The sequence below is a fragment of the Musca autumnalis genome, unplaced genomic scaffold, assembly GCF_047663935.1.
Source record: "Musca autumnalis isolate F117 unplaced genomic scaffold, ASM4766393v1 scaffold_3, whole genome shotgun sequence".
Classification (NCBI taxonomy): Eukaryota; Metazoa; Arthropoda; class Insecta; order Diptera; family Muscidae; genus Musca; species Musca autumnalis.
Window position 1 is genome coordinate 53,210,030 of NW_027411866.1, and position 22,362 is coordinate 53,232,391.

General features: G+C 33.4%; 1 protein-coding gene across 11 annotated transcripts; it reads left to right on the forward strand.

Annotated features, from left to right (window-relative positions):
• Positions 1-8,581: 8,581 nt before the first annotated feature.
• LOC141398982 (26S proteasome non-ATPase regulatory subunit 5) lies at positions 8,582-11,448 on the forward strand. 11 transcript variants are annotated; one of them, XM_073976854.1, is made up of 4 exons: positions 8,582-8,740; positions 9,660-10,672; positions 10,755-10,938; positions 11,003-11,448. In XM_073976854.1, the coding sequence occupies exons 2-4, from the start codon at positions 9,718-9,720 to the stop codon at positions 11,364-11,366; spliced, it is 1,503 nt and encodes a 500-aa protein (XP_073832955.1). In that variant the 5' UTR covers positions 8,582-8,740; positions 9,660-9,717; the 3' UTR covers positions 11,367-11,448. The 11 variants fall into 11 exon arrangements, with proteins under 11 accessions (XP_073832955.1, XP_073832960.1, XP_073832949.1 ...); XM_073976859.1 differs by having other exon boundaries at positions 8,584-8,647; positions 9,699-10,672; XM_073976848.1 differs by having other exon boundaries at positions 8,595-8,740; positions 9,597-10,672.
• The last annotated feature ends 10,914 nt before the right edge of the window (positions 11,449-22,362 follow it).

The following is a 22,362-nucleotide window of genomic DNA, read 5'->3' on the forward strand; positions in this document are numbered from 1 at the left end:
TAACCCCAAAAAGTGGTAAAACTGGCAGCAATTTTTGCGAGAGTGAGAGAGAGCACATATGCCTTTCTCTTCTACCACAGGCTACCAGCAAAATTTCTGCTGGTTAAAAAATGGTAGAACCGATTTTTCGACGTTTGTTTGACGATTATTTCACAATGAAGAAAAAATGGACGAAAAACAGAAGAAAAAGTCGAACGCTGACAAAACTAAATTAAAAGTCGATAATTGATTTTTTATGTTTCTTTTTGACATTGCTACCAGATCTACCATTTTTCCGTTCCTTTACTTTTCTGGTAAAAATGTTCATGAGAGAAATTTTGACACTTTTCTCTTTTACCATTAAAAAAGTAAAGGAACAAAGCTATGGTCTGTTCCTTTACTTTCCCAGCAAAAGTTTGCATCCGCGGATGCAGTTAAATCACTAGAACAATTGCCGCTTGAGTACATCTTTTCCTATGAATTCACCTATGAATTTTACAAGAGAGCGCGCAGCTTGGATGCACTCTATTTTGCTTCCACGGCACACAGCTAGGATACACTCCATTTTCGATCCAAATCACAGCCTTTGATGTAGTGTTTTGGATTGAATTTAAATGCAGTCTAAAGATGCTATAAAATGCAAGCCATTGCAAATATCCCAAAATAAATAAAATGCATTGCTTATTCGTGTAAACAAGAATATTAACTTTATTACACTAATACAAATTATAAAAACTCTCCATTAAATTTGATCATAACTGAGTTTACTTCCTCTGCTCTGCTTTTTGTGACACCGCAACTGATATTGCTTCATCATCCAAATGGTTTTTCATTTTTCCTCCAACTCCAGTTCAGATTTCCAAAAAAACTCCAACTCCACTTCAAAAATAATTTGCGTCTCGTGAATTACAGCAATTTTCGTATCTTTAGTTTGTATTTCTTTATTTTTTTTAACAAATTCTTAAGCGCTCGGCACATACGGTGCGTTGCGTTACAACAACCACATGAAAAAAGTTTAAGTGAAGCCAAGTTTTTTGAAAAACAACAATATGGCTGACGCATTAAAGTTAAACATAATTTAACTGTTTTCGGACAACGTGTGTCCCAACGTGTCACTAAACGGACCATATGTGCCGAGGGCTTTATAATTTTAGACACTCTTTCTTGTGTTCAGAAAAAAGACTGCGACTGTAGCATGGTACAAATACACAGGTAGCCGCATCGGCAATTGTTGGCAACATAAGATGTCAAAATTTGACATCAATTGAATGCAAATGACACATTATAGGTGTGTTCGTTTACGTGATAATTTGTACAAATTTGCACAAATTGTTACGAGATGTTGTTCGTTTACACAATTATCCAGCAAAAGAGAGGGAATTGAGAGAGCACTTTTGACAGTTGTGTGACTGAGAACTTACAAATTCTTGCTGGGAAAATTTGTCCAGTAAGAATTCGTAAGTTCGATCAGCTGTTGAATAATCAGTTGATTTGAGTTGTTTTGTTGTAAACAAAAAGAAACAAGAGTTGTTAAAATACAAATTTACATTTGATTTTTTTTGCCAATTGGAAAATTTATGGACGGAAAAAAGTAAGTAAAAATAAATAACTTAAGACTTTCGCTGAACTTTTATTTTAGGTGGCAAAACAAGTGGAGTGACTGGAACATCTTTGAATATGTCCAACCCGTTGTCATTTGAAGATTCTGAAGGAACAGGTATTTGTTGCAAATTAATGGTAATTGATTTGTAATGTTTACATTTTAGGACAGGCTGTGGTCGTGCTTAATGCCCCCTGAGGCTACATCGAAATAACGGCTTTGGACCCCAAGAATTTTTGAACATCTTAAGGTTATCTCCCACACAAAAATTGAAAGGTGCAAAAGGGATAGGATTTAATCGAGGCACCCAACAGTCTTCAAACATTTTTGGCTTTGTTTAGAATAGAAGGTAGCCATCCGTCTTGCACACTGAATGTCCTGGTACGATTCTTGGAGCTTTGATTCTATGGAAATGTACCCATTGAAATAATAGTTTGACCTCAAGTATGTTTGAATGAAATCCCTTTCGGACTTTTTGGAGCCGATTAAACCATACCCGCCAATCTGTCTGTCCGACTGGCTGGAACGCAGGATAACTCTTGATTTGTTCCAAATTTGATTTGATGTAATATTTTGTCCAAACTTAGACCAAGTTGAATCAAGTCCGGAACTTTGGAATAATAAAATTTCTTCCAAACGTACATCGACTTCCAAGAGTGTTTTCATTGGAAACATCTGTCCTGTTTACAGTGATGTAATGTGTTTCGTGGACAAGTCCATGCTTTCTTAATCCAAACTTTTGCGCACCGTAATATTTGTTTCACACTTAAATCAGCTTGCAATTTTTATACCGTACACCACCTTGTGGTAAGGAGTACTATGTCTTTGTGCATTAGTTTGTAACATGTAAAAGGAAACGAGATAGACCCGTAGTTCCTTTTAGGGATATACATAGAATCACTTTCTGAGTCGATTTACGCATGTCCGTCTCTCCATGTATTTTTCTAAACAAAGTACAGGTGGCATTTATCGTCCGATTCGCATGAAAATTGGGGAAGATAGTTTTTTGGCCAAAGGACGAACGCTATTTATTTTGGTAGAAATCGGTTCAGATTTGGATATAGCCCCCATATATATTTTAGCTCGATTTAAGGCATATGGTGCAAGAAAACACGCTATATATGTCCTATTTCAATTAAATTTGGAATGTGCGACTGTATTTACTCCAGAAATAAGTGTGCCGAATTATATAGAAATCGGTTAAAATTTGGATATAGCAGTTTCCTTTCATTATTTATTTTTTTATTTTTCAATTCCTTTTTTTATTTTTCAGCGCTCGAAATTACGATTTTATTTATTTGCGCCAATCTCTTTGTTTTTATTGATCAGCTGTTATCTTACAAATGTTTTGTAATGTGCTGTTCGTTTACTTTTTGTATTTTTTTCTCTTGTGAGAGTCAAATTGCTCTTTTTTTCTCAGTCACTTTTTGCTGAGTAAATGTTACGGGAAAAGTAAACGAACACACCTTATGTTACCATCAGCTGGCACGATAATGCTACCTGTATTATTGTACCATGGACTGTAGGGATTGGCTTGCTTGGCTAGGGATCTATAAGCGAGTGCTTCTAAAATGTATCGAGCGGAGTGCATTTTTCATCACCCCGTGTGGACTACATTGGAAGATGTATTGAAATCATAACTCTACATTGCACTACTTCCAAACTTTTTTGCTGGGTTTGAAAATGGTAAAACCGGCAAAAGTAGTGAAAGTTGTAAAGTGCTCCGATATGAATTTTATCGCATCTGAAGTAAAGGAACGCTTTTCGAGTAAAAAGTGGTAAAACTTGAAGATTCTCGCACGTAAAGGAACAAATCTATAAACATAAAAGAATAAAGGAGGCCGAGCAAATTTCGAACTGGGTTGCCCTTTTCTTTTTTATTCTTTTATCAAAAGCAAGCAAGGTATGCAGGCGAGTCAGCTTATGTACCCAGGCCTTGACAATTCGAAAAAGACTAAAGGCCAAAACTGAATCAATCGTCGCTTTCTTCCCCAAATGTCAAATTATAAAGGAATGCCAGAGACTGTTTGCAAATCGGCCTGCGTTCTCCTTTGTCGATGGTCAGACTATCACGATTTCAACATGGCGACGTCAAGTTTATAGGCGAGGGGTATGAAGTAATGAAACCCATGTACATGGTTTTCTGTGTTTGTTATGTTGCCTCTTCTTGTTTTTCGTTGCAAGATTATTTCTTCCATTTTCTTTCATTTTTATTTTCTCAAGCAAACGTTAACAACAAAACAAACATAAAAAGATTTAATAAAAACATTTAATTAATGAAATAGTGAAAATTTAACTATTAATATTAATTTTATTATTAATGTTAATTATTTTATGTTGTTTTTTGGTTTATTTATGTCTTTTTTTGTTTTTATTGGTATGAGAAACACAACAAACGCAAATGGTAAAATAAAGAGGACACGCAAAAATCTTAAATTTCACGTTAACGTGTGTGGAAACTAACGAAACTTGAAAAGAAACTTTACCGAAATTGGTTTCAAGAAACCTTGCTAGTCTGACCATCGACTTTAGGATGCTCTGGCATTCCTTTATAATTTGACATTTGTACAAATTGTTACTGAATGTTGTTCGTTTACTCTACATTACCATTCAAAAGACCTTAAGGCCTACGTACATAAGCTGCCTCGCCTGGTTGTCTTGCTTGCTTCTGATAAAAGAATAAAAAAGAAAAGGGCAACCCAGTTCGAAATTTGCTCGGCCTCCTTTATTCTTTTATTTTTATTATGTCAAAAATGAAGCAGGAAAGCAAGGCAACCAGGCAAAGCAGCTTATGTACCCAGGCCCTTAGTCGATTACAGGAAGTTACTGGACTTGTAAAAATTTGTACAAATTATTGAGTAAACGAACAGACCTAATGTAATTGCTTTAAAGTCCAGAACAGAATCAATAGTCGCTTGCTTTGCTTGCTTCCCAAATGTCAAATTATAAAGGAATGTCAGAGCCTCCTAAATGAGAACGCAGGCGGATTTGCAAAGAGGCGACGATTGATTCTGTTCTGGCCTAAAAAGTAACTTCAATTTTTTCCGAACGTTTACACAACTGTCTGGAAGTTACCACACCTTTTTCAGATGTAATTCGAAACATTTTAGTTGTAATTCGTAACATTTCATTTGTAATTCGAGAATTATATTTGTAATTCGTTACATTTCATTTGAAATTCGAATTATTCCATTTGTAATACGAATTATTCCATTTATAATTCGAAGTATTCTATTTGAAATTCGAATTATTCCATTTGTAATTCGAATTATTCCATTTGAAATTTGAATTTTTCCATTTGAAATTCGAATTATTTCATTTGTAATTAGAATTATTCAATTTGTAATTCGAATTATTTTATTTGAAATAATGTCAAGTTTATACTTGCGCTCCAAAATCAACTGGATTTCACGAAATCCTGAAATACACCCCAGTGTTTACACTTATTTTTTGTTGATTTCAAACATATCACACTGATCAAGGTAGATGCATATGCGCAGCTGATCGAACATGAATTTTCAAAACAAGTTATTGTAAATTGAATTAATCATCAAAAATGTACGACAATATAGAACTTTACAACTTTATTTCGAACATTATCGTAAAATTATCTATATATCGTATTAATTATGTATAGTACTAACAAATGAAAAAATAAAAAAATTATTTTATCGTTGAGACATCATAATAATAAATTTTGATAGATAAAAGTTGTGCTCAGAACCTGCAAAATATTAGTACTTGCAGTAGTTTTCCCGTTTAGTGCTAAAAATGCGTTCCCGTACTCCGAAATCTAGCAAGACTTGCACTTCTCTTTAAACAAAAATAACACCCTCTTCTCCAGTTTTCTGCCATACAATTTTGGCCTAGTAGAAACTAGCAGCAAGCATGTTCATATGTTCATTGGTATTGAATATTATAGCTGATACATTGATTTTGACATTTCTGCTGGAGGTTTTGCAATTTCCGTAATTTTTCCGTTCCCGTATTTTTTAAGAAATTTGTATGGGGAAGCAATTTTTGACGATTCGCTCTTTTTTCTAACATTACCATTAAAAAAGTACGGGAACACAATGAAAAATAGCATTGTAACAAAGTAATTTAGTATTTTTCACTTTGTTTACAAATTTTGATACTAACATTTTTTGTTGCAGCGATTCGCACATCTACCTTGTTTATTGTGATACGTGAAAAGTGTTGCAACTTTTGGTACTTTTCTAGACAAAAGCAAGGTTGTATATCATGTGTACTGTGATTTCGATGTTGATTTCGCTGAAATCATGAAATGAGATGATTTCATTTTTGTATGCGAAATCATGATAAATTTTGCTTGATTCCGCGCGAAATCACGAAACGCCTTCGAAATCACGAAACGACGCCGAATGTAAACCAAGCATTACACATGAAATCATTCGAAATACAAATGGAATAATTCGAATTTCAAATGGAATAATTCGAATTACAAATGGAATAATTCGAATTACAAATGGAATAATTCAAATTTCAAATGGAATAATTCGAATTACAAATGGAATATTTCGAATAACAAATGGAATAATTCGAATTACATATGGAATAATTCTAATTACAAATAAAATGTTACGAATTACAAATAGAATTCTCGAATTACAATTAAAATAATTCGAATTACATCTGAAAAAGGTGCAGTATGTGTAATCATTGGGTCAACCTCACTGCCGATAATCATGCGTTTACACATGCCAGTGACAGTTTAAAAAATGCAATACATACACAATATTTTACTACCACAATTACATTTTTTGTATTGTCGACTCCACTGGCACTAGATTTTTCATGCCAGTAAAATTTTGAACTGGCTGACAGTGATATGTCGAAAATGAAAAAAAAGAGTTGCCGAGACTATTTTTAATCCATGTACATTTTTGTTTCTTTTAAGAATGCAAAGATTTACAGCCTGTTTTAGTAAAAGGTTTTTGCCCATTCGTTCGTCGATTTCATGAACGTAGACACAATTTGATTTTCATAGCGGTTGACGTTTGTGTTCGTGTGACAAACAAATGAAACCTTTTTTTCGTAATTTTTGTTTTGTTTTTGTAACAAAATCTGACGAACGAATACGTCAAAAATAAACGAATGGAAAAGACCCATCGTTTTGAATGAAAATTAAATAATTTGAGTAATGCTTGGTTTACATTTACGAAATCCACTCGATTTCAGCTGTCAATTCCTTTGCGTATACGTCAAATGAATACTCATTTGAGATCGATTGGATTTCATTTGACGTTTATGCCCAATTTACATTAGCAACTTTTTCGTCATTTAGAGCTGTTTCGTCATTTATTTGCTAAAACAGGCAACATTTTGCGTCATTTACCATACAAAAATAAATGACGATAGCTACGTCATTTATTCTAAACAACGCACGAAAACACCATACTTTTATACGCAACCGTGCTTTTTCGTCATAAACTACCAAAAATGCAACTGTTTTATGATGTCTTTGTTTGTTTGTGTGTGTTGTAGAAAAACAAAAATACTCAAACGATGACAAAAGTGATAATAAATGGCTAAAAAACTTGCAAACATTATGTTTTTTTACTTTTGTTTGTATATTTTTATAAAGGGCTAATTTTTTGTTTTTGGAATTAACTTAAGTTATTTGATACACATTTGTGTTGTGAAATTCCTATTTCTCTGAATAAATATATTGTGTGCGTGTGTTTGTGTTATTGTATAAGTGTGTATGTGCGATTGTGTGCGTAATCAAATGACGCAAAAAACGGATGTAAATACACTTCATTTGATTCTAGGATTTCGTAAAACGAAATCATTTAATGTGCATATGTAAATTGGACTTTAAGCACCTCGACATTCGTCGTTCTGAGGAGCAAACATGGACTCGGATCGCCTCTTGTTGCAGCAAAGGTACGAAATACGCATTAAGTACGAACAGACACGAAGTTGGACATCGGCATGATGCAATCACAACACATAGCCACGGCATTTCCACTCATCTGGCCAAATTGCTTAACGAAAGTATCCCTCGACAATGTTGAAGTCATTTCTGTTTTCAAATATGTATGTCTTCTAATTTTATTTATGTGTGTATATCAAATTTGATTTTAAATAAATTTATTTTGTCGTTTGTCAACTTTGTCAAAACGGTTTTGACACAATAGGAGGACCACAAGAAAAAATTGTAATCAGATGTTTGCTGCGTCCTACTTTGTAATGATTGTACCATGGTATAATACATATACTCAATTGGCACCAATTTACTGGCATGTGTAACTGCAGGGTAAAATTTCCTTGTCAGTAGTAGAGTTGTATAGTTCATGAACGAACTAGTTCAATTGAACGATTCATTGAAAAGAGCGTATGAACTAGATCAGTCGATATAGTTCATTATAGTTCACTGAACTTTAATCAGTCAGTGACCGTACGATCAAGGAACGATTCACAATCTAGTTCAACATGTCGTTCACAAATGCAAAGTGACGCCGTCGTCTGTTTTAAGTGATGCCTTCGTGATGTGATGAGTTTGTTTACGTTTTGGATTAAAGTACATGGAATGGAATAGCTGCTCGAAAATGAAGATTTCTACAGAAACATAGAGACATAACATATTCCAATATGTCGAATCCATTACCTATTGAAGTACCTTGTTTTGGATAGAAAAAATAAAAAGAAGAAAAGCACACGATGCTCAAAGCTTTTTCAAAATGACAGTTTCAAAATGACGATTTTTTGCCAGCCACCTAAATGAAGACGTTTTTTCTTAAATTAATACCAAGTTAATCTTTCTTTATGAATGGAATAAACTATGTAAATATAATACTTTTGTTCTACTTTGGTGTGTATGTTTGCGTCGTTATCAAACGAACGATTAAGAGCCGGTGAACGATTCTGATCCGAATGATTGAACTGGATAGTGAAGTATGAACTAGATTACTGAACTAGTTCGGCTAAAAGAGCTGAACTATTAAACTAGATCTTTCAAATGAACTAGATTGTACAACTCTAGTCAGTAGGTGTAGTTCCCATAGCTCATTTTACGGAACTTTAGACTAAATGTGAATAACTAAAGTGAGTCGGCGTTTTCAATTATAAACAAACAAAAAATAGGAAGTAAAGGCTTATCTTTCCTTTAGAGGCACCTGGCGGAAAAGTTCACCACAGGTAGTCCTTCCGATCCTGATTCCAACGGTGTATAACACTTGTCCAGGAAATGTATACTTCCCGAGATATAGGCCTCGAAAGTTCCGGAAAATACATAAAATGGACTTACGTTAAATATATTTAATAAACTCGAATTGTATGGAAATTTGGTTATTATAGGTATGTAACGTCCTCCTAAATGCACTAGTGTACAATATGTATAGGGAAGGTCCACAGTCCTCGAGAAATACTTATCCGAAGGTCTGATATTTTTAAGGTCAGGCTTATGAAACTTAAGCACATAATAAATAATACTGATTGAAATTTTATGATTTATGATTGTATTTTTTATTCAGTCTTATTTCTTAACTTACCATTTAAAAGATATTATGTTTTTGCCACTTAGAAAAAAAATTATAGTTTCAAAGAAATTCTGTTCCCATTCCCGAGATTTCCACTTGTCCATAGGAGAAAGTCTTAAATCCCCGGCCGAAGGCCGGCTACCTAGAAAAAATGTTATTTAAAAGAAATTCTGTTCCCATTCCCGAGATTTGCATCTGTCCATAGGAGAAAGTCTTAAATCCCGAGATTTGCACCCCGGCCGAAGGTCGGCTACCTAGAAAAATGCTATTTAAAAGAAATTCTGTTCCCATTCTCGAAAAATTGTCCCGGAACTTTAGTCGCTTATTTCACGAGAAGTGTGGAGAACGTTACATACCTGCATTTAGGAGAACGTTACATACCTGTAATAACCAAATTTCCATACAATTCGAGTTTATTAAACATATTTAACTTAAGTCCATTTTATGGATTTTCCGGAACTTTCAAGGCCTATATCTCGGGAAGTATACATTTCCTATACAAATGTTATACACAGTTGGAATCAGGATCGGAAGGACTACCAGAAAATGCCGATTTTTTCCGCCATGTGCCTCTAAAGGAAAGAAGTTCCGAAGTAAATTTGAATAAACAACTTTAGACTAAATAAGTGATCAAAAATGACCGAAGAATGGTGTTGCGAAAAATTAAAAAACTTAAGAATAAAGGAGAATCGTATGTCCACACTGGCAGAGATAAGAGGGCGCCTTAACGATACTCCTAATTTGGAAGAAAAAGTCACAAATCGTCTACTTACATCTTCTGAAATTTATGACTGTTTGGAAGTGGAGGAAGATGATGAGTTGCCGCTTGAAGCTAAAGCTATGGATCTGGTTAGTGACATACTGTCGATATGCATGGCTAATTTGTCGTTAAGACAAACTGATTTTCGTTTGCTGGACAGAGCTTTACAACACAAGAGGCCTCGCATACGGGCTTTGGCATTAAATGCACTACTAAAGGAACTACAGAATCAAATAAGCGACGACAGCGTAGGCGATGCTATATCTGATGATCTTCTGCGACACATTCTAAAAGCAATGCAGGAAACTGAGACAGAAATCGGAAGTCCGGCTGTAAAAATTCTGACCATTGTTTTAGAAGAACACATGGAAAAACAATATGTAAAGGAGACACTATTGGAAGCCCTCAAAGGATCTGAAGTGGTTAAGTGCCGTCTATATGAACTCGCTGTTAATGTCTCCAAACGATCCGCTGCAACATTGGAAAAATTTGCATTCATACTTGATCATGCATTATCAGAATTAGATAATGACGATGTCTTGTTGCAAGTGAACATTTTGGAAATATTTGCTTCGCTGGCTGAACAGAATCATGGCATAACGTTTTTGGAAAAACAACAAGTATTCGATGTTATTAGCAAGAAGGTTGAACTCATCGAACAGAATCCACTTGATCGCCTTCTGGTTCCGGCTATAATGAAGTTCTTTGGCAAAATTTCAAGTATGCAACCACAGAGGATTATAAATGCTTATCCGCACATGATAAAATGTCTTTTCGAGTGCCTGCACTCGGGAGATGTATCACTATTGCCAGCAGCATTCGATACTCTAGGTAGGAAGGACTAATATTACCATACTTTACGAACAAAATATTTTCAAAACACTATTTTATTGTTTTTTTTTTTGGATATCAGCCAATCTGTGCCAATCTCAACAAGGTGTCACACTTTTGGAAGAACACTACAGCAGTGATGTTAAAGAGAGCATGGAGGATTACAGTTCTTATTTGAGAAATTTGCCATCTGAACTAAAAAATCGAGCATTTAGTTCTTTAGAAGTGATTTTTACATTCGATGAAGCAATTTCGAATACTGTGAGGTAATATTTGTTTTGTCTGTATTAAAACGGTAATAATTAATTAATTTTTATTCTATTATTTTAGTGAAATTTTGCATAAATGGTTTGAACATTTGAATGGCGGTCAAAATAATATGCAATTTCTTATGGACTTTTGTCGCAATCCATTCCCAGATATAAAAATTTCCACATTGAATTTAATTGGCGCCGTTTGTCTTTATCCTTGGGGTATTGAGGCATTAAAAAATACAGCTGGATTTTTGGAATATCTTCTCGATCGTAAGATCGAATTTGACAAAGAAGCAAAGTATGCAAAGTATTGTGTCATAAAACTTTTAGCCGAGAGTTGTGCTTTTGATATCGAGACCAACAATCAATTGCGTACATATGTCAATGAAGGCCCCTATTATGTGCAAGCAATTATGGATATTGCTGTGGAGGGTAATTAATAATAAGCGTTTGACTACTTTTGTTTACTTAATATTACAATAAAATTGTAACAAAAAAGGTAACTTTAGTTATTAAAATGCAGATTGGTTTTGTAAATATTTGAACCTGAATTTATCAAGGAACAACCCAGTTTGGCTCTAACATGACAATGAAATGACAGGCGGCAATTCCAATAAATGAATTACTCAACCTTGGTTTAACCTGCTTCCATTCCCGGACCGAAAAGAAGCGTACGGTCCAAATATCGTCACCATAAATGCCCGAAAACGTAACCGACATGAAAATCGAATTTCAAGCTTCTACGTTCAAAAACAATGATGCTATTCAAGAAATTGCATTTCGGAAAATGAGATAATATTGCAGATTTTGTTGTAATGGAGGTTCTTAAAACCAATGAACGGAAACAAACAAAACGATTCCCGTACCAATCACACAAAGCCACAAACTTTTCAGCTTCTCTGAATTGTTTCATTCTCACAACCAAAACAAAAACACAAACTTTTCAATGTAAAAAGATGGAAACCGTACGATTGCGGAAATGTAACTTCTGTTATGCTTTGCCGAGTCGTTTCATTCACCACCGAAACAAGAAGTATTTTTGGGAAACGTTTGCCGTGCGTATTGTCAATGACACACTCATACACACACACATGTGATTGCTTAACAACCCTATAAGATAGCATCAGCATACCACAGTGAATTTTATCAACCACCAATCAGCATACCACAGTGAATTTTATCAACCACCAAACGTTTTTGATTTATTCACATGTGTTTAGTACTATTCCGTTTTCTATCTGCTCTTGTGGAGTTGAGTAATTTTCGCTTTTCGTTTTGTTCGCACTCACGAATATAAACAAAACAAACTAAACAGCGAGCTCGGCCAACGAGGGTTATGTTTCGTTTTGTATTGTTCCTATGGAAAATACGAAACGAAACGATTGGAAATGTTATTTAAAGTATTTTTACGTACTCTGCTTAAAACTAAGCACTTCAGCGGTTTTGGTTTCACTACTAATTCCCCTTCGTATATGATCGATAATATCCCATATACTCGCCTTCATAAGATTAATATTCCATAAAACAGTTTTTAATTTTATAACGTTTTTTGCTTCTGTAAAGTTTTGGTTTTGTGGGTTACGTCTTCGGGCATTTATGGCGACGATATGAACTTTCTTATAAGCTCCTACCATATATTTGTTACCAAATGGTTGGTGCTGCTAACAACAAGAATGTGGTTTTCAAGGCTACATTGTAATCTGTAGCAAAAGCAGCCGAGAGAGAATGGTATTGAGAGAAAATTAATGTATACATTCTGGCATGAACAGGAGTGGGCTATGCCCGAAAGCGACACCACCTAAACTTTCTATGTCCCGCTGATAGTTGTACGAACTACAACTACTCACTTTTTATAGATATACGGGTATGTTCCGAGACACACTTCATCGCTCACTTTACGCTTCAAGCACCTTGTTCACACCATTTACTCCTATTTTTGCGAATTTCTTGGGGCTAAGATTCATTAGGGTATCCGTCCATAAAATACTCGAAAAATAAGCGGTGAACAAAATGCTTGAGAAGTGATGTGAGGGGTAAAATGTGTCTCGGAACATACCTTCCGTTCCATCTGTGGGCATACAACCAATAATTTTAGATGACTCCAGAGACATCTACTAAAATTACCTGAAACTAACGATAATGCGGCTTGTTATGGTTCATGTCTTTGATAAAATCAAGTAAGGACAAACACAGTCTGTACAACATAATTCGTTCTTTGCATACTTTTAGGGGTATATATATAATATACCCAGCAAAAAGTTTGATTCCATTCATGTAGCAGTTAATTCCTCAATGAATTTTCACTAAAATGTTGCTTGGTAGATATATACAAAAGGTGGTTGTTGTCCGAAGGGAAATTTGTTTCCGACATAGCGATCCGAATTCATAACGAAATCGGAAGAAAGACATTAGCATATTCGAAGGGAAATTTACTTCCGACATTTTCTCCGAAATCGGAACGAAATCTGAACGAATTCCCCTACGAAAAATCGTATAGAAATCGAAACGAAATCTGAACGATTTTGCTTCCGATATTGTTCCGATATGTCGGGCATCCGACATTTGGTTTGCTGGGTGGTTATACAATTATGTATGTCTGTTCGGTTACTCAATAATTTGTAGAAATTTGTAAAAGACCAGTAACTTCTTGTAAACGACTAAGGTACTTTGCATTGTACTGTCAAGTAAACGAACAACATCCAATAACAATTTGTACAAATTTTGAGTAAACGAACACACATATTATATGGTCTGTTCCAGAACTGCGCGAATCTACTAATTTTTACTATTTTTTTTCGATAACATAAAGGAAAAATTGTTATCGTAGTAAAAAATTGTAGATTCTTGCAGGTTCTGGAATAGAGCAATAAATATTCATGGCACAATTACCAAGGTAGTGGTATCACACCAGCTGTTCGAATATGAAGTGTCAAATCACTTTATAAAAAAATATTTTTGTTGTAATTTCTCCAACAACATAAAGAAAGTTTTGACGTTACATATTCAAAATTTTACGATGCCACTACCTTGGTAATTGCGCCATGTAAATATTTCAAATAAATAAATGCATAAATAAATGCATCATAGGTCTGTTCCTATACGTGCAAGAATCTTCAAGATTTCCTACTTTTTACTCGAAAACTGTTCCTTTACCCCCTGTTTACACATCCAAGTGACAGTTCAAAAAACATTAATACACTCACACATATTTAACTGCCACACCAACTATAAACCTCACTGCCGAAAGTAACTTCAATTTTTTTCCGAACGTTTTCACATGCAAGTTTCAGCTAGAAAAAAATGAAGTTTCGACTATTAAACGGCGTTTGCCCTAGAGCTTTTTGCCGGGTTAAACTTCTTTATGAGGATTTATTTGACGATTATGCTATGTAATTGACATTTGAAACGCAAACCACGGGGTTAAATCGGTTAAGTGCAAACAAGGTATAATATGTATACACAACTGTCATGTGTAATCATCGGGTTACTTGATGTAAGCATACAACTGATTTGAGAACAATTCACATCTTTTGCTACTTTTGCCACTTTTACCATTTTAAAAAGTAAAGGAACTAATATATGATCTCTTCCAGAACATGCAAGAAGCTACTATTTTTCACTTCGATATCATTTTTTCCTTTACGTCATCGAAAAAAATATTAAAAATTAGTAGATTCTTGCAGTACTCGAACAGGCCAATAATAATTCAAGCTAGTGTTGGGGCTGGATTCTTGTTCTATGGAAATTTCAAATAAAAAATATTTTGTTTATAATATTTTCATTTGACTTTTATTTCCTTTACAAAATTTTCCATTTCACATTTTCATAGAAACAGAATCGAGCATCAATCAAAAATATGACTGAAAAGTAAATAATTACATTCCGTTCTTATAACTAAATTGAATACAATAAAATAGCTTATTAATCGTAAATAACAGAATTGAAAAATAAAATAGTTTATTAATCGTAAATAACAGAATTGAAAATTAAAATAGCTTATTAATCGTTTTCTGTTTCTTTGCAACATTATGGTTTAATTCATAGAATTATTGGTTAGCAAAAGTGTGTTTAAGAAAAATTATGTTTTCCATAATTTGGTCTGCAAAACAGGAAATGGTAAAATAAAAATAAGGTTGCAATGTTGAAACAGGAAACGTGTGTGCAATGTTTGCAGAAATCAATATCGAGAAATGTAATGTTAAATTAGTACACGGTGGGGCGATATCGTAACTCCCCCTCCGTTAGATTGAGGCTCCGACGAAATATGAAGAATAGTTCCTTTTCTTTTAAAAAATATAGGAATCATAATTAATAAAATAATTATTATAGAAATTGTAGTGCTATTTGCAGTAATATTAATTATTTTGTTTATTTTTTGTTTTCTATTCAAAGTTGCAAAATTGTCTTCATATTTGATATGTTGGATATATAGGTCTTCTAAATTAATTTCAGGTATTGTTCCGTTTTCTTTTATTTCCTTTAAAAGCGAGGTTTGGATTACTTTTTCTTTTATTACTAATTTCTCATTTTTAAACGTTAAATTTCCGACATTGATTTCACAATTTTCGTATTTTATTATAAAATTGTGGGTTATATTAGTATGGTTTCCTTCATAATTACAATTATTTGTAAAGTTATTAAAAAAAGTTTTTAAATATTATAATTCCTTCTTTTATTTCTTTAACTTCAGTGTTTTTATATTGTTTAAGTGTGCAACTAGCTGTCTGATTTTTAACAATGTTTACTATGCATGGGTCAACAATTGGTCTTAAATTTCTATATAGACTAGATATATTTGGAAAATATACATTTTGATTTTCATCCATTAAAATTTTGTTTTCTTTTAAAAATAATGATTTATTAAGTTTATTGGGTATTGGCTCAAAAATTATTTGTGCAAATGATATATTGGAGAATTGGGGAATGGAAAGGATAATGATAATTTGGTCTTTTTCAAAGGAAACGGAAACTTTTGTCTTAGTATATTGTTCAAAGTCATTGATTATGTCAATTTCTTGTTCATCGAGTAAGTCTGTTGGTATTATACCTAGTTTGCTTGTAAATATAACTCCTGCAATATCGTCAATATGGTTTTTAAGTAAACGTATGTCGTTATTAATTTGGTAAATATATCTTAGAAAAGACACTTCATCTTCTAATGTAGATATTTTATTCTGAATCTCACTGCGAAATTTATTAATATATGTCTTTACTATAAGTTGTTGTCTGTTGATATGAGTCGTAATATTTTGAATTTGTATCGAAAGTCTTTTATTTATACGAGCCATGTTTCCAATATCGTTTGAGTTAGGGGTAGTTTACATTATATGTAAATGTCATATGACACAAAATAAAATCATTCCATATCTACCCACGGAGGCAATGTGGAGACGTAGTTTTATTACATTATTGCTGGTGTGGACGCACAGAGTAAATTGCGTAAGGAATATCTCCAATATTGCACATATTAGCGAATATATTACGATGGAAAAGTTCATGTCATATGACATTTACATATAGTGTAAACTACCCCTTAGTATTAGTAATTGTTGTTAGATTCTTGATAACCGATCTTATTTCTTGTTCATCATCACTGTCCATATTTCCTGTTATAAATTTGATTCCTTTACCTAATCCATTTATTAATCCTCGTTTAATTCTAAAATTCGGTGAAAGATTATTTAATTTAATTTTTAAAAGATTAAAATTATTTAGAGCTGTGTCAAGTAATGGCATTAAGTCTGATATAGACCCATGTAATGAGTTAATATTGTTGTCAATAATTTCAATAGTATTGTAATAGTGTGTCAAATTTATTAAGTGATAAAGTCTCCGGTAGTGATCTATGATCCTTATGTCGCAATCCTTGATTGGGATGTATCCTTCAATATCTGTTAAGTCTTGTATTTCCATCGATTGAGGTTTAGCAATATTCACCATTGAAATGAGCAGAAATATACATATTTGAAGTTGCATCTAAAAAGGATAATATTAGTTAGGTTATGTTAACGCTTAATTTTCCTCAGTATTCTGAAAATTCTTTTTCCTTTTTATATGAGATTTATAGTACTTAAAATTCCGATCCGTTACTATATGATCATCGTCTAATTGAGATACTACTACTTTCCGAAATTTAGAATGGTTTTTGCCTCCTCGTTCATCTCTTAAATATATTGGCCCTGTTTGAATATCTATGTTCTCACGTGTTTCATTTAATTTATTTATAATCTTTTCTTTTGCTTTAACAATTTTTTCTTTAATCAAGGGATACTCGTCTTGGCTTACTATTCCGTTTTTAAAGTCTATGGGTTTCTTAGAAGTTGTCGAATGTATTGTATTATTATAATACATTATTATTCGGTACATTTTCTCTTCGACGCTTTCTGTGTCTTTGTTAGGATCATGTTTTAAAATTCGGATATGCTCATTGATTGTATTGTGGAGTCTTTCGACATCCGCGTTTGAAGTATGATTATTGTTAGATGTATAGCGTATTTCAATATCCTGTTCTCTTAAAAATTCGCGTAGGGGTAAGGCTTTAAATCCTAGTTCATTATCCATAATCAACTTTTTTATATTTCCGACTGTTGAAAGGTATTGGGTAAGTGCTTTTTTGAATTCGATCCAGGATCTATCTTTTATTCTTATAGCTTGAGCGTGTTTGGAAAATTTGTCTAAAAATGTTAAGAATAATGTTTTTTCTAAAGTATAAAAAACGTCAGCATGAACAATTCAAATCCTTGTTCTCACCAAAGTATTTGTCAAAAACATTTTTCAGTCCATTGAAAATAGACTCGTCATTTATAAAAATTGCATTGGTTTTATCAGGGTTAAAATGATTTTTTAAAAGAGTTATTAGTGTATTCTCATCAAAGTTTTTAGCATAAATTGTCTTCCTGTTATTCTTGAAAATTTGTTCAGTTTTTATTTTCAGTGATCCTGACACTGTCTTTTGTATTACAATTTGTCGTCGATAAAAATTGATTGGATTATTTGTTTCAGAAATAATATTAGGTAAGTCTTCTTCTTCATTGAAATTGATTTCTACTCTAGATAGTGCATCTGCATTACCCTTCTGCATTACCGTTCATAATTCCTTTCTTATATTGTATATCAAAATCATATTCTTGTAGGCTAAGTCTCCATCTAATTAGCCTTGAGTTTGGTTCCTTCATAGAAAATAACCAAACTAAAGGTCTGTGATCTGTTTCAATTATAAATCGTCTTCCAAAAAGATATGGTCTAAAATATTTTGTTGACCACACTATAGCAAGAAGCTCTTTCTCTATCGTACTATAATTCTGTTCTGAGCCATTTAGACCTCGACTAGCATAACAAATAGGATGACCATTCTGGGATAGAACAACTCCTAGAGCAAAATTACTTGCATCGGTTTGAAGAACAAATTTTTGATTGAAATCTAATCTAAAACGAGAGAATTTGTAAGGAGCCTTTTAAGAGATTCAAATGCTTCGTTATTTTCTATATTATTAACGTCGATAACGGAATCTTTCTTGAGATATCTTGTCATTGGTTTGGCTATGGTAGAATAATCTTTCATGAACTTACGGTAATAGCCGGATAATCCAAGAAATGGTTTTATTTCTTTTTGAGTCTTTGGTAAAGGGAATTTTTGTACACATATTATTTTATCGGGATTTGGTCTAATACCTTCCTCTGATACTACGTGTCCAAGGAAGTTTGTTTCCCTTTTCATGAATTCGCTTTTATCTAGCTGAACTTTCAAATTGACTTCTTTAAGTCTCTGAAATACTTTTATTATTGATTCTATGTGTTCTTGGAGAGAGGTCGAGAATATGATTATATCATCTAAGTAGACTAAACAAATTTTGTTGATTAAATCGCCCAAAACATTATTCATTAAACGCTGAAAAGTGACCGGAGCTGTTTTCAGTCCGAATGGCATACGAAGAAATTCGTAATGACCACCTTCCACGTTAAATGCTGTCTTTGGAATATCCTTTTCGTGGATTTCGATTTGGTGGAATCCTTTCGCCAAATCGAGTGTTGTAAAGTACTGACAGCGTCCTAGTTTTTCCAGGATTTCATCAATGTTTGGGATTGGGTATTTGTCGTCTATTGTTACCTCATTGAGTTTTCTATAATCTACCACAAGTCTCCATTTAGTTTTGCCACTCGCATCCATCCTTTTTGGAACTATCCAGACTGGTGCTGAATAAGGCGAATGACTTATTATTTTTTTGTCTAACATTTCTTTTATTTGTTTTTTGACTTCGTCTTTATGTATATAAGGATATCTGTATGTTTTTGCTGCAATAGGTATATTATTAACTGTCCTTATCTCATGTTTGATTGCATTGGTAAAAGTAAGATCACTCTCTTCGGTATAAAATATGTCTTTATATTTTTTAATAACTGGTATAAGTTTCTTGTGTTCTTCGTTTAAATGATCTAACCGAATTAGTTCCATTAAAGGTTTTTCTGTTTTTTCATCAAAATCAAATGTATAAAAATTTTCAGATGTAACTTCATCTGTTCCTTGTGTTTCTAACATAACTCGTTGTGGTAAATTTCCATTTACTTTAACGAAAGCACTAATTTTATAATTTTCCGCTTCATATACTCCCTCCATTATTTCGATATTCTTATCGTTTAGTATGGATTGTGGGTTATATATTAGTCCGTCTTTTTGTTCAACTTGTAACATTACTTGATGCAGTCCTCTTTTTTCGAAATAGTATTCAGTACCGTCATTGGTATATCGAATGGGGATGTCAGTTTCTTCAATTCTTAACAAGTTATCTTTCATGTTTACTATTGCTTTCATTTGTCTTAATATAAATATATTATTACCAATTATACCATTATATTTATCGTGAAATTGGCAAACTAAAAATTCTAATTTTGTGTCTGTAAGTAAGCCGAATTCCTTAAAAGCTGGAATTGCTACTTTTTCAGAAATTGTAATAGTATGCTGGAGAGTCTTAACGTTCGTTACATCGCAAGGTATTTTCCATTTAGGATTGCAAATCCCAGGATTAATTATAGAGTGTGTTGCTCCAGTATCAATAATAAATTTTAGACGTCCTAATTTGGTTTTGATTACTATATATGGTAGGTTTCCGTTGAGGCTGTCGGCTGAAAATTTTGGGCATTGTTCATATTGGTCCCGTTTTCTTCTGCTTGTCTTTGTGGATTGCAGTTTTGTCCATTGTTCCCATTATTTTGTTGATTGTGGTCGTGGTTTTGATAATTGTTTGGTTGGAAATATTGTACATTATTTACTTCCATTGGTTCCAGTTGTTGAGGCTGATTGTAATTTTGTCCGTTATAATTTTGGTTGTGATTTCCTGCGTTTCCTTGTTGATTCCAATCATAATTATATTTTGGTTGTTTTGTCTATAATTGTTATCACGCTGATAATTATTACGATTATTATAATTATGCTTTTTATTTGTATTTGTCTTGTTTCCTGAGGATTCCTTGTGTCCATCTTGTCCTTTATTGTTTCGGTTCTTTTTGACTATGCGACCATCTTTTCCCATGTATGCGTATCCATTCTCGAACAATATATCCATTGCCGATTCCAGGCTGTCGGGATTCCTGCAAGTTAATACGGTCTTCATAGGTTCTGGCATTTTATTCTTGAAGATATGCAAAGCAGATCTCCTATTGTTTAAGGCTACCTGATTGGCGGCCTCGCCCTCTCCTAAGACTTGAAGGGCTTTATTATTGAGTCGTCTTAGACGGTGTTTTATTTCATTATAGAAATCAACCGTAGTATTCTCGAAAGTGACGGATCTTAATTCGTCGAATAATTGTTCACAATTCTTCTTTTCACCAAAATTGTTTTCTAATATGTTCTTAATTTCTGTCCATGATTGAGCTTGTGTATTGATTTCAATGATTTCTTTGGCACTACCTATTAACCTACTTTTTATTATGTCTGAAAATAATAGCTGCGAAAGTTCGTCATATGTCCTTAACATAGGGTGTATTCTATCTATAAGTCTCGTAAAGTTTGTAAGGTCGTTTCGGTTTCCATTATATTGGGGAATTGTGTTCAGATATTTAATGGGTCTAATTGAATTTGGTTAGGTTGAGCCATTTTGAATTTTTGTTTTAAGTTTTCTTTTCTATTGTATTTATTGAAATTAATAGTTTAAACGTGTATATCTAAAAATTATGAAATAATAATCTTAAAAACTATAGCTTACTGTTAATCTGTATATATCTGTTATGCTTTGCTTCAGTGCACTGTGGTTCCGCCCGTGGACAAAAATCGAAAAATGTATGTCGACAAATTTGATTGCGATTGAAATATATATCCACTGAACACATTATATTTTTATTATCCAGTATTATTTTTGCCAATTTACAGCGGTAATATGCCAAGTTAAGTCGGAGAAGTTGAAATTTGTATGTGGTGCCTTAAAAACGAAAAATATATCCGCAAAGCATTTGTAGCTTAGGAGTGAAATTATAAAAATAATTAAGAGGTAAATGTACAATTTTCAAACTGAAACTTATAGTTGATGGCACTGACAATATTCTTACGAAAAAACAAATTCAAAATTCTTTTTCTAAGTTCCTTAAAAATAAATTCTTTGTAAATGACTTTTTGTGCTATTTTTAATATCATTGCTATAAATGTATGTTGAGCTTTACTAATGTTGGCCCCGTAAGGGCAAGTCCGTATTTCTTTTAAAATACAGGGGAAAGTCTCTAGTTTACGATAAAAAGAAATCCAGCTGCCACCCTGTAAGCTATTCCACTTATACCACACCTGTAAATCGCCAAAATTCCGAAAATCGGGAGGTACGTTTATATGGGAGCTATACCGAAATGTGGACCTATATTGAACATTTTTTGCAAGGAGGTATGGTGTTCCCTCAGAACTAAAAATGCAAAATTACATCCAAATCGGTTGGAAAATTTGGCTAAAATCGTCAAAATACCGAATATCGGGACATACGTTTATATGGCATCTATACCTAAACTTGGACATATATTGAACATTTTGTGCACGGACATATGATCTTCCCTCCGAAGTCAAAATACAAAATTAATATAGGGAGGTACGTTTATACCTAGCTATACCTAAACGTGGACCTATGTGGAACATTTCTTGCAAGGTGGTATGTTGTTCCCTTACAACACAAAATGCAAAATTACAGCCAAATCGACTGCAAAATTTGGCTAAAATCGTCAAAATATAAAAAAGCGGGGGGTACCTTTATATGGGGGCTACACCCACATGTGGACCTAAATCAATTAAATTTCTTTTTCATCCTTTTTGCGCTCGTTTTAAACTATATTTAACATTTCGAGGCGTTAATTCGATTAGAACTATTTTTGGCACTCCTTTCCACACAAGTGGGACCACTGTGCAGTGGTGGATGGATACGTCCTTCTTTATTTGGCTTGGCTTGACTTGGCTTTCGTCTCCTTTGG